This window comes from Limulus polyphemus, unplaced genomic scaffold (assembly GCF_000517525.1).
Source record: "Limulus polyphemus unplaced genomic scaffold, Limulus_polyphemus-2.1.2 Scaffold3664, whole genome shotgun sequence".
NCBI classification, from domain to species: Eukaryota; Metazoa; Arthropoda; class Merostomata; order Xiphosura; family Limulidae; genus Limulus; species Limulus polyphemus.
In genome coordinates, this window is record NW_013669274.1 from 63,750 (window position 1) to 76,663 (window position 12,914).

The window sequence follows — 12,914 nt, forward strand, 5'->3', positions numbered from 1 at the left end:
ATAATGGTGGGTAAAACAAAATACATGGCCTAGCTAACTAATGAATGAATATTTGATGTAAAATTATTTTCAGTGTTATAAGTGTAGCTACCAGCTTGGCACCAATTTTGATTTCATTCTTTAAAGTCACACACTCAATCCTTTTTTGGCTGCAACTTTTTTCACACTTAAGGTGTTTTTGATTAGATATTGTGACTTTTTCTGAATACACACCAACAAGCCACAGCAAGTAAGAAAGTGATACTCGATAATAACCCACATTAGCTATAGTATCGCAACCCTATTATTCAAAACAGACCTTTACTTTACATAACCAACCAAATTCTTTAAAATATATGGTGGAAGGTTTTCCTCTCAAAAACAATGTTAATAACTTCCTTTATATTAATGCCATGGAATTTAGATTAACAGTTTCCTGTCATCACCCCCATGCAATCAGTACAGCCATATCAAGTATCATTATTTATTCTAATTGCTTAAGCTAATATCATATGATGCTAAATGCTCTTTAATTAAGATAATTTCATAAAATTTAGTAAGTTTGTGCTGAAAAGTTGGTAATGAATAATCAATAATAACCAGCCAGCCATATGATTGTTTTGAAAACATGAGCTAGAAACTGTTAATCTAGTTTGCTTGGTCTAACCAATACTTATGTATCTGCATGTCCTTTCACCTTATACCTTTGCTGCTCTAAATCAGCCGTCTTTAATCTGAATGACAAAAAACTAGAAACAGTCCACTTTTACTCTTAGGTGAAGCTGTAATAAAAATGTTAGACAAATAGCTCACTTGACTTTTTATGAAGGCATGCGCAAAACTTTTAGTCAAATGTGGGCAGTTTTTGTTGAATAACTTTGCAAGTATGGTTTATGTTTACACCAAATGAGACTCTTAATTGTAGTTTATAAAGATCTAGCAATGTACCCAACTTGAAAAAATCAAAAATAGGAAGAAAATCAAAATTGGAAATGTTATATCTCGGGTATTTCTTAGTGGATTGCCTTGAAATTTGGTATGTGAACTTAGAGTCCAGTAGTGCATGTCCACTGAAAATATGTGATAATTTGTATTACCACAGTGTTATTAACAGGAGTGATAATTTAGCAATTTTCCACCTTCTGTATCTTAAACTATGTTCTGCAGTAGATTGCCTTGGCCACACGACAACAATACCGTACATCTTGATTGTGATAACTTTTCTTGCGTTATGATACAAATAGAATTTTGATATACCTGTAGCAAACAAAAGATGAGTTTGAAATGTTATTTTTATATACCTCTGATTAGAAATCTATAATAGTCTGAGAATGATCAGATCATAAAACATCTTCAACCAAGATACTGTATTTCAGGGTTATATAAAAAATTTATTGTAACTATAAGCAGGGCACAGGTTGGCCATGTTTAGAGCTTTGGATTTTGGAGCTGGTGAGCCAATTTTGAATTTGTGTAATACAACTAAGTATTCCATACGTTTTAACCCGATGACTACCGGTACTAACTTTCTTAGTAGGCAATGCAAGTGTGAGGGCAAAATCATTTGTGAATTGAAAAAACTTATCTTTTAATGGATTTCTGATTTTATTTTTATAAATAGTAGCATAACATTCAATTATTTGTACAAAATTGTATTTTTTAATGAAGTTTAAAGAGGAATTTAATGAAAAAATTCCTGAAATATGTTTTAGACTGTAAATAAGTGCCCTCTAAGAAGAAATGTTTTTTTCAAAAATTTTTTAAGATATTTCCTTTCACCTCAGCACTGGTTCTGCCATCTGTGATTGGTATCCAAACCTTTTTCTAGTCTGTTTTCTTTATAAAACTGCATCTGGGCGTGGTAAACCTCAGTTGTAAAACTTTTAGCCAATTTTAGTCGAAAGTGTCAATTTCAGTACCAATTATTCCAATTGCTGTATCTCCCATTTGACAAATCATAGGATGATAAGGAAATCACGTGATGAAATGTTGTTCTCTAGATTTTACAATATGAATGTGACCACCAAAAGGGGTGAGATAGTTTACGGACAACATACAAAGTTCACACAATCGACCCCACGGTTTATTCGCCACAATAAACACAAAAGTACGACTGCAATGAAACATACACATAAATTTGAAATAAAAATATATTTATGAAACAAAATTAAAATGTTTTTATGTACATATATAAACATGAAATCCTAGTTAAAAATAAAAATACTCATTTATTGTTTAGGTTTACTTACAAATATTATTTACGGGTCTGTATATTACTTGAAACCATAAGAAGTATACGTGATTATTAAAAAATTAAAAATAGATAAAATTTGCATTTTATGGAGGATACAATTTTTTGGGGATTTCAAAATAATGTACTAAAACATTAAAAGTAATAAGTTCAAATCTGTAGCAAGTATAAATATTGTGATCATTTCTTATAAGTACGATTTCCTAATGTAATTTTCCAAGATATTAAAGATCATAATGCAAAAAAACTAAATTTATTAAAAGTAATAGGGTTTATGTTTCTTAAACTACCTACATTTGTCAAAGTACTTATGAAATTTCGAAGATATTCGTCCACTAGTTTTATTGTTTGGAATGAAATATAGCAAGACTTGCATTGCCTACTAAAAAAAGGTAGTAGCCGGTAGTCATCGGGTTAATGCAACAAGTATGGTAATTGATGGCACAATGTCGTTCTCATCCCGTGAAGACTGGCTTTGATTTCAACTTTAGTTTTTTTAATTGCAAAATATTTTACACAAACAACATTTAACCTCCATATAATTTCCTAAAAAAATTAACATTTCACTAAATATAATTTCTATGGGCTTTCTAAACTCTTTTAGGTTTAAAATATGCATGCACAGTTCATTGAAAACCATATGCATACCACTATGTGAACACACATTCAGATGTTTCTACATAGTGAGCTAAGTTTGTCTTCATTACAACTTTACATTTAATTTACTTTGCTATAACTTAGCTTTGGTTCATTTCAGAAACTACACCCTTTTGTTACTTTTTCTTTACTATGGGTTATATTCTTAGTTTTTATCAGTTTCTTTGTTTCAGTTCATAAAAAACTATGTTATACACTGAATGCTCATAACTGTTTCATACTTTGTACACTATTATAAATACCACTACTTTTAATGTAGTTTTATTAAATAAAATTACATCTACGTGAGTTTGGTTGTCTGACCTCAAAAATGTTTTTCAAATAGACCAGGAATTGTTGATCTAATACATAATGCCTGCAAGAAAGCATAGCATAAATGGTGTATGCGAAAACTACTACAAATGTTTTGCGGGTCACAGCTAGTATCAATGATTTTAGTACGTGCAAGAAATTATTCTTAAAATGTTAAAATTTTACTAATTTATTGTGAACACATTTGTGATTGCCAAGCTGTGATAAGAAACATTGTAAATTATTGCATGCAATTTTTAACTTTATGAAGTATACAAAGATATGTTTACATATATATATTACAGAAAATATAATCTTAATAAGAACAATACCATTATATTTACACATTTCTTATTTGTATTTTAAAAATCACAATAATGTTACAGCCTATTGTAACTAAATAAAGATGGAACAAGCTGGCTGGATAAATACTGGACCAATCAGCTGCAATATGGGCATCTCCACATGATAAGTAATAATTTCTGTGATCCAGAAAGTATCACATATTCAGAATAAAAAACATATCAATTTATCAAGAAAAATCACACACACACACACATCCTATCCTTTCTTTTCGTATACATATTTTGATTCACTACAAAAAACAGAAAATTTTGACTGCATCATTTTTAACTGAAAGAAGTTTGTGGGTAGTTAGTAATTTTGTTTGTTAGCCTTTTCCACCCTGTAATTCTAATTGAACATATATTTGACAACTTCTAACTCTGTGTGCGTTAATAAATTAGTATGTTATATTTAACTGGAAACAAGTGTAAGCAATTGCTAACTCTCTACCTTTCTAAGCTGCTCAACCAAGTAACTTACCCAAGATATTCCTGAAGGGTCAACACAGTACAACTGAGGTCCATCAGGTTCTGATGCTGCCATGAGAATACTGCATCCAAATGGCCGGACAGCACTGTACAATGTGTAAGCATGCATATACATAGCCACCCTGTCCTTAAGGTACTGCAAACCAAACATTTAATACAAACATTTATATGGCTATATATATATAATTACACATGAAAAAATCCTACAAATTTTTGGTTGTTCATAGACAAACTATCGTTTCATGACCAAACAAATAAGACTTCACCTACCTAACAGCAACATATTTTTATATTAACTTCAATAAAATATGATTGTACTGTTCTAAGTGAAGAATTAGTATAATTGATGTACATTGAACTATTCTTTCTTGTATATAGGTTTCATTTTACAATTGAAAAAACAAAAACAATTTGCCCATTTGCATCACAAGAAATTTCATATGATTTCAGATAGAACTATGGATAGCTGTTAAAATTTTTTCATGCAAAAATTGTAAAAAATATCAGTGACTAGGTTTTTTGAATTTTCTGAATTGCCAGATTACTATGCAACTGTTTAAAATTGTCACCAAAGAAAGTAATGGTCATTTACAGACCATTCAATAAGGACAAATGTTTGTTTGGTAGCATAACTCTTAATAATTTGCTGGTTGATATTTGTTCTAAACAACTAGTCCATGAGCCAAATATGGTTATGAAAGGGGTATATTTTTGTTCCTTAGAGTCTAAAGATCAATATAAGTGATGTTACCAACAAATAAACTGGAATGAACCATCTGTTTGGCCTGTTTATTCATATGTGGGGGTCTTTCCACTCTTAATCTGATTTCTGGCACTCTAAAAACATGGGGTCATGTTAGTTCCTGACCTTATATGCCTATTTTTATAAAATCTTTCATTGAAAGCATTACAACAGATAACGATGGTAAACATTTTGTTTCAAGTGTTGTATTATATATATATATACATATTTTTAAAAAAATCACTTTAACTGGATTTCTAAAAAAACTATACATAAAAATTGGGTATGACTGTTATATGTGAAAAAGTAAATACTCCTATACTGAGTCTGTATTCTAAAGAAGTTTTCTTCCCATAAATCATTTGAATATGGTTCTTTTCTGAAGACAAACCTTAAACCTTTTTAAAAATACCCAAAACTTTGGTTTTTAGATCAATATTTGCATTTTGTGTAGTGGTTCAGCTGCTGGTCAAGTCCAAACCACACAAAACCACTGGTATTGAAAAACTGATGAAGTTCCCTATAAGTCCTGTCCCTTACAGCATTAGTACTGATGATGGTTATTTGGCAAAAACCAATAAACCTAAAGGATTTCACTATATAATGAAGGAGATCGATGATATCAATCTCCCTGTTGAGTTGACAACACTGTTAGTTGTAGATGGTAATGCTGTGTTCCACTTCTTGATAGAAATCCCTGAAATATCTCATAGAATATTTGATAGCCTGCCAAAGAAGATGGATCTGGTATTCAGTACTGATATGTATAAAGATGGATTAATCAAACAAATAAAACGAGGCAGATGTGGTTGCAGTGACAAACTGATCATCTGGGGCCAAATGATGAAAAAACCTGCAAACTGGAGGAACTTTCTTCTCAACAATGAAAACAATACACAGCTAATTGCCATTTCCATGATGTGTGGAGTGGGAATGATTCTGCACTTGCTGGAATCAAGTGATGAAAGAACAACACTGATAAAAGATTTGCCAACATTGTACTCATCCCAAGAGGAGATAGACACATGAGTAATTTAGTACTATATCTTTAGTCAGGATCATGGATATGAAGTTGTCCGCATCAGAAATCCAGATACAGATATATTTTTAATAGCTCTACATCATGCAATGCAACTCCAATCACTATTCTATCTGATACAGGCACAGGAAACAATGAGAGACTCATTAATGCATCAGAACTAGCTCATGAATATGGCAAAGAATTATGCACATCACTGATGGTTCTGCAGGCTTTCACACATTGTGATACAAGTGCCTTCAAGGGGATTGGTAAAGTGCAACCAATCAAACTGTTGCAGAAGATGCCTGCTTTCCAAAGTGTTCTAGGAAAAGTCGGTAATTCTTGGACTGTTCCTGGCCACACAGAGGCAAGTTTAGAAGAACTGACATGTGAAATATACGGAAAGTCACATTTAAAAAGTGTTGATGACTTGCGTTTTGCCATTCTCAAGGAGAAATATGATGGTGAAGATGGGAGTGCCAGTCTGAATAGCAATATCAACCTTAGTCAGCTACCTCCATGTCAGAAAGTGTCACATCAGCATATGAGACAAGTGAATTATCAGATTATAATCTGGAAGTGCACCAATGTCCCTCAACCAGATTTACCACCATCAGATGTGCACAGATGGACAGACATCAATGGAAAACTTGAACCTCTGTGGTTTGATGGACACATGTTCCCATCAGAGCTGGCCAAAGAAATTGATTCAAGTGAAGATGACAACTACTCTGATGAAGATGGTGACAACAATGGTGACATTGAGTCAGATGGCTTGGTCTCAGACGGAGACAGTGAGGATGACTAAGGTTCCTGTCTAATTTTGTACGTATGAAATCTTGTACATAGAACTTATATGTAGAACATTGCTCATGTACATGTAATTTTTACAGTATTGTGACTTATATTAATCTAGTTCATAAATTTAGTTTCAATTCACACATTTTTTTCATTTGTGATATACTATAGTCAAGTACAGTTGTTTGTATCTGATGACTAATGACCAATTATTGTTTATATTTGCCACCTACATTGACTGTTTTGTTGCATTACAATTAGAGTTTCTGAAGTGAATACTTTTGTGAATATTAATGTTGCTGTGACATTAGCATATGATGATCTGGTCCTTGAATTCACTTTCAGTTCACATGCTATTGTTTCATTTGTACATCATTCAAGAATTTTGGTTTGCATCAAATGTTGAAATGATTTATTTTTTGTTTACTTTGTTACATACAGTGACTATTATGTTGCAATAAAACTTTACAATTGGGAGTGAATACTTTGTGAACATTTATCTTAGTGCAATTATGAACCATTACTGAACGTGCTTGAAATACGCATATGGAAAGCCCAGAGTGGGTGCTCTTTACTTTGCCTAAAAATGCAAACATTTATCTGAAAACCAAAATTTTGGGTATTTTTAAAAAGATTTAAGGCATGTCTTCATGGGAGAACCATATTCAAATGATTTATGGGAAGAAAACGTCTTTAGAATACAAACTTGGTATAGCAATATTTACCTTTTCACGTATAACAGTCATACACAATTTTTATGTACAATTTTGCAGATATCCAGTTAAAGTGATTTTTTTAAATTATGTACATATAATACATAACTTGTAAAGGAAATTTATTCCATCTTTATCTGGTACAATGATTTCAATGAAAGATTTTATAAAAACAGGCATATAATAGCAGGAACTAACATGACCCCTTGCTCAGACAAGCCATAATTTTTATAGTCTTCAATTCTGTTTGGTTACAGAGCTATCGAATAGAAATCAGACCCATCCTGTCACATCCTCCCTTTCACAATTCATTAATAGTTCTCTCTTACATTTCATTATACATTACCTATAACCAATAGACAGTCAAGGTTTTCATCTATCAAAGGACATATTGTATAATATTATATTCTGAACAGTTAGAAGTCAATTTCATTCAGAGTAGCAACATCGTTCCCGAGGGAAAGTTAACGACTAGCTTGGATGAATTTGCAATGACTTGTCGCATAGTTAGAAAGTCAGGAAAATTTTGAGAGGTAAGGGAATTTGTCTACTTCTTGCATGTTATTAGTATATTTTCTTTTGTGCATTATTTAATCAAATAAAAATTATGCACAACTGTCATTGAGCAAGAAAAAAGAAGATTGGGCAAGTACTTTATTTCTTGTTTTTCATATTTATTCTATATTTATTATTATAAAAGTAACTAAAATCTAAAAATGTGGATCTTTTTAAGTTATTTAAGACTAGATTAGGTAAAGTAAGTAATAATAATAATATAATTAAAATGGTTCATGAGGCATGCATGCGAGCAGCTCATAGTAGCTCGTGGGTAATGTAATTCAATAGCGTAACGTGACCCGCACTTCCTCCAAGTGATTTACAACTTTTTATGGTGCGGATAGTAGTTAGACATGGTTCAAAGGACAATAAAACAATAAAATTTAATTATAAATAGATGTATACTGCTACAAATGTAGAGCTAGTAGTTTCATGTTACAATATGAAGTTATTCTAGAAAGAAAAAAAGGGTAATTATTTCAATATTTCTTTTGGTGGTTACGACGTTGGTCAAATTAACCAATCCTGTTTTGAGATAGGGTAGACAAAACAACAGATAAACTATAAAGTTTTACTGAAAAAATACGTTAGAAATGCATTTAGGAGGTTTTAGGGATTACACAGAGGCAATTTAAGATTTTTAAGATGAGGAAATGTATTTTTAATTTTAACATGAAAATTACTTTGCCCACACAGACTATTCAGAACAAATATTTCACTAAAACATGTGATTTTTTGTATGTGAAGGACTTGTAATGTTAAATGAAAGACTGCCAAATTTCGTGTAGAAAGTAGGAAAGAAACTGATCCAGGAACTTGTCAACATGGACTTGCGTGCCTACAAAAGGAGAAAAAAAAATCCTCAGAGTGAGAGTCATGTAGTAAGGAATATGAAGAATCAAAAAGCATAGAAGGGGAAGTAAAGAACAAACATGAATGATCAAATCCACAAAGAGATTTGGATGAAAAACATTGTCTTCAACAGACAGAGTGGAAAGAAGGCATCAAAGAACTTGTGAAGTGATGAACTATGACAATAACATCTCCCACAGTCAAAGATCCTCCAGTGGTTGTAAAGAAGTAGTGTTAGTGTTAGTAACAATACCAGAACCTGAAGAGGAGGTAGAAGATAGCATCATTTGAGAATTCATGGTTGTTATAACAATTCTCCAGATCAATTTTTTTTTCTGAGTTGTAGTGGTAATGTAGATTAATAAATAATTAAAATAAATTAAAAGGAAACCAAACAAACTTAACACTGTGAAAAGGCAACACAAATCTCACAAAACTGATTATGTTTAAACTTAATGAAATATGCATTAAAGACAGTGGCAAGTATAAGAATGAAGCTAATTTCGAGAGCAAGTGCTTATGGGGACCTATTGAGCATGGAGGATGTATTGTCTTCTTGTTGTTGAAGAGCTATTGTTTTAGGTGGGAGATAGCTCAAGGCTAGTGGTATGTGAAAAATCTCAAAAGCAGATGCACAGGGAATAGCTACTGTGTATAGAGATGTAAGCCTATTGTTGTGGACTTTCAAAACTGTCTGTAAAAAGAACAATCAAACAATAAATGATTTAATCAAAAGTAAAAACATTTTTTTGGAACAAACAAAGCAATATAATCACTTCACCTTGAGAGGTACCAAGGATCCATAGTCAGCCCTGTAGTTAGAAGCCTCTGTTCTTGCTGTTTCTACCAGCTGTCTGGCATCAGCTAAAAGGCCAGCACATGCCTATTTCAATAGTTTTTACGGTTAATGCCAAAGAGTTGGTTTATTGGATATACAGCTGTTCTACATTCATTGTACAAAACTTAATAAGCATGCAAGATTTCTACACTTCAACAATACATATGAACTGATCTCTTTGTAAATGTATATTTCAAATACTTTCTATGACTGGTTGAAAAATACAGCTTATACTATGGAGCTATCAGTAATAGCCCCTTCAACAATTACTTCAATTCTGATAAACATTAATACACAAAGAATAAAATGTTTCAAAGTGGTTTTAGATAGTGGAAACTGTAACAAGATTTATCTAATTATATGATCTGGAGATTGAGTTTCAAACTGCTAAATGTCAGTTCCTAACTACCAAAGGTACATGAGGTTCCTTACACTGTTCAAAATGAAAAAATATATATATATTGAAGAATAAGAACAACACAAGACAAAATAAAAATAATACCATCTTTTAGTATCACGCTATTTTCAGAAAATTTTTTTGTGTTTACTTGTCATCATCCTGTTTAGTTTTAGGAACCCTTAAGTAGAGTTTTGCTTTCACTTGCTACTTTGTTTAGGTAATCATTATTATTAAATTTTGTGGGAATCAAGACTGCAATATACAAGGTAAATCCTTAATGGAATCTCCAGAACTTAAATTCTTAAAGTGTTAAAAACAAAACATTTTATTAAACCATCTAAGCAGTGTGCTGTTACTAGTGGTAGTGCAAATAGGATTTTAGGTTATATTTATAAAAATATTGAATGTAAGTTTAAAGAGCTTATAATTTCATTGTACAGGTCACTAGTTAAGCCTAATGTGTTCATTCTTAGGCCCCCTATTGTAAGAAGGGCATTGAATTGTTGTAAAGGGTTCAAAGAAGGGCTACTAAGATGATACCTGAGATGAAAAGGGTGTCATATGAGGACAGATTAAGAGCTCTGAAATTGTTTCCTCTTAAAAAACAAACATTAGTATTAGATCTGATTGAGGAGTTTAATATTATCAACAGATCACAATACTATTAACTTACCACCCCAACATGCTGGTCAATGGAAAAAATTCGTTTGTTAGCACCTGCTTCATATAGTTTTGATGTCACTAATTTCTCAACAGCAAGTACCACACCATCTTTGCCACGCAAAGCTACAGCAGTCCTAAAGAAACAGTATATATATAAAAAGTTAATCAAGATTCTAGTAAGGTCAAACCACAACCATTTTGTGGTAGAGTTTTTTGTTTCTTTTGTATCACAGAAAAAAAATGTATAAATGACCTAAACTATAAAAAATAAATTATTAAAATTCAGTAAAACAGAAGGATTTTAAGTTTTTCACAAACTATGCAATTTTCTGTTTGAATGAATAATGCATTTTAGTGGAAAGTTTTATGTTAGTCTTAATGAGGTCACTACACACCCACTATTCTCAACAGCTTTCTGAGCATATTCAACTTGGAAAACTCGTCCATCAGGAGAAAACTGTGATGCTGAAAGATCATACTGAAATAGAGAAAACAGATTTAAGCAATTACTTACATACATATTTTTTCAATATATTTAAAACAACCTGATGTTTAATGTGTAAACTGGATCATGTCCAAATTTCTTTAGATTAATAATCAATTAAATAGAATAAAAAATCAAAATATATACATGTGTTTGAAGCAATTAAGTCTTTCAAACTTTAAACCATCCAAAGTACTTTCTTTTTTTACATATATTTATCTGTAAATCATCTTTTGGCAGTGAACAAAGCTTGTCAATTTGTTTACAAGTTAAAACCAATATTCCAAAAAGACTACCTCGAGTTCACAAAGCCCTGCACTAGGTTCTGAAAAGAGTAGGGTCTTCATCCTTTGTTGTTTATTATCTTTGCTAATGGAATGGTCTACTGTTTAAGTTAGATTTCTAAAATTGTTAATTATACCAAAAAAATGGTTCCTTGGAAAACACTCCATTAATGCCATAGAACTTTGACAGTCTTGCTCAGTGAGCTAATCTGAAGGAATGAGTTTCATCACTGCAAAATATGAAATGATGCCTCTATGATATATGGCAATTTGAATAGTCTATTTTCTTTTGTGGGGGAGAAGTACTAGTGGTGTGGAAAGTGAGGAAATGGATACAATGATTGATTAACCCTATTACCCCAGGTACCCTTTACTGTGCATGGCACAAGGTTTTAGTGTCTTACATTCAAAATTTTATTAAGCTACTTTTTGTTTATGTTATACCAATTAGAATAACATAAAATCTTAGCTAATAATCCATATTTTAATAGTATACAAGTTTTAAGTTCTTAATTGTACAAGGAAATATTTTTAAAAATCCTGAATTTCCACTGGTGTGACCCACATGACACATTTTGTCTTAGCATGTCATCATCCCTATTTTATTTGTTCAAACAAACCATAATTTTTATAGCCTTCAATTTTTTTTTGGTTACAGAGCTATCGATTAGAAAATCAGACTCCTCCTGCCACACCCATCTGTCACATCCTCTCTTTCACAGTTCACATTATATATTCCCTATAACCAATAGACAGTCAAGGTTTTCATCTATCAAATGATGTATTGTATAACATTGTATTCTGAACAGTATATCGTCAATTTCACACATAGGACAAGATTCATTCCCATGGGAAATTTAACAACTAGCTTGGATGAATTTGTAACAGCTTTTGTTGCATAGTTAGAAAACCAGGAAAATTTTGAGAGGTAAGTGAATTTGTCTACTTCTTGCATGTTATTAGTCTATATTCTTTGGTGCATTACTATGAAAATCAGGCTTAACCGTCCTCGACAATCAAGGGCAAGAAAAAAGATGATTGGGTAAGTACTATATTTCTTGTTTTTAATATTTATTTTTTATTTATTATTATAAAAGTAGCTAAAATGTAAAAATATGGATCTTTTTAAGTTATTTAAGACTAGATTAGGTGAAATAAGTAATAATAATAATAACATAATTAATTCTTTCAATATGGGGTCAGTCATGGTGATGACCACATACCATCTTGTGCTTGTTATAGTTTTTATGCTATAATTTTTAAATTAGTAAGCGAACATTAATGAAATTTGGCAGATTATCAGTAAACATTACAATGCTTTCATACGCAAAATATCTAATTTTTTTTATTAAGTTGTAAGGTTTGTAAAGCAATGTTTCTCTCATGCCTTTTTTTTTCTTTTCACATCTTGCCTATCTATCATGCAAAGTAATTTTCATTTTAAAATTAAAAATACTTTTATGCATCAAAAAAATTTGAAATTTCATATGTGAAATCTTTATAATGTTCGGATAGTTATCAAATGTTTCTCAAGAAAAAACTATATTTTA

General features: G+C 31.4%; 1 protein-coding gene across 1 annotated transcript in view; it reads right to left on the reverse strand.

Annotated features, from left to right (window-relative positions):
• LOC106469805 (proteasome subunit alpha type-3-like) overlaps positions 1–12,914 on the reverse strand; it is a 33,493-nt gene that overhangs the window by 11,584 nt on the left and 8,995 nt on the right. Inside the window, exons 2-5 of the mRNA XM_013930315.2 lie at positions 10,992–11,074; positions 10,607–10,730; positions 9,477–9,578; positions 4,004–4,147 (exon numbers count right to left, since the gene is read on the reverse strand). Of these exons, the coding sequence (XP_013785769.1) occupies positions 4,004–4,147; positions 9,477–9,578; positions 10,607–10,730; positions 10,992–11,074 (453 nt within the window). The remainder of the gene's footprint in view (positions 1–4,003; positions 4,148–9,476; positions 9,579–10,606; positions 10,731–10,991; positions 11,075–12,914) is intronic.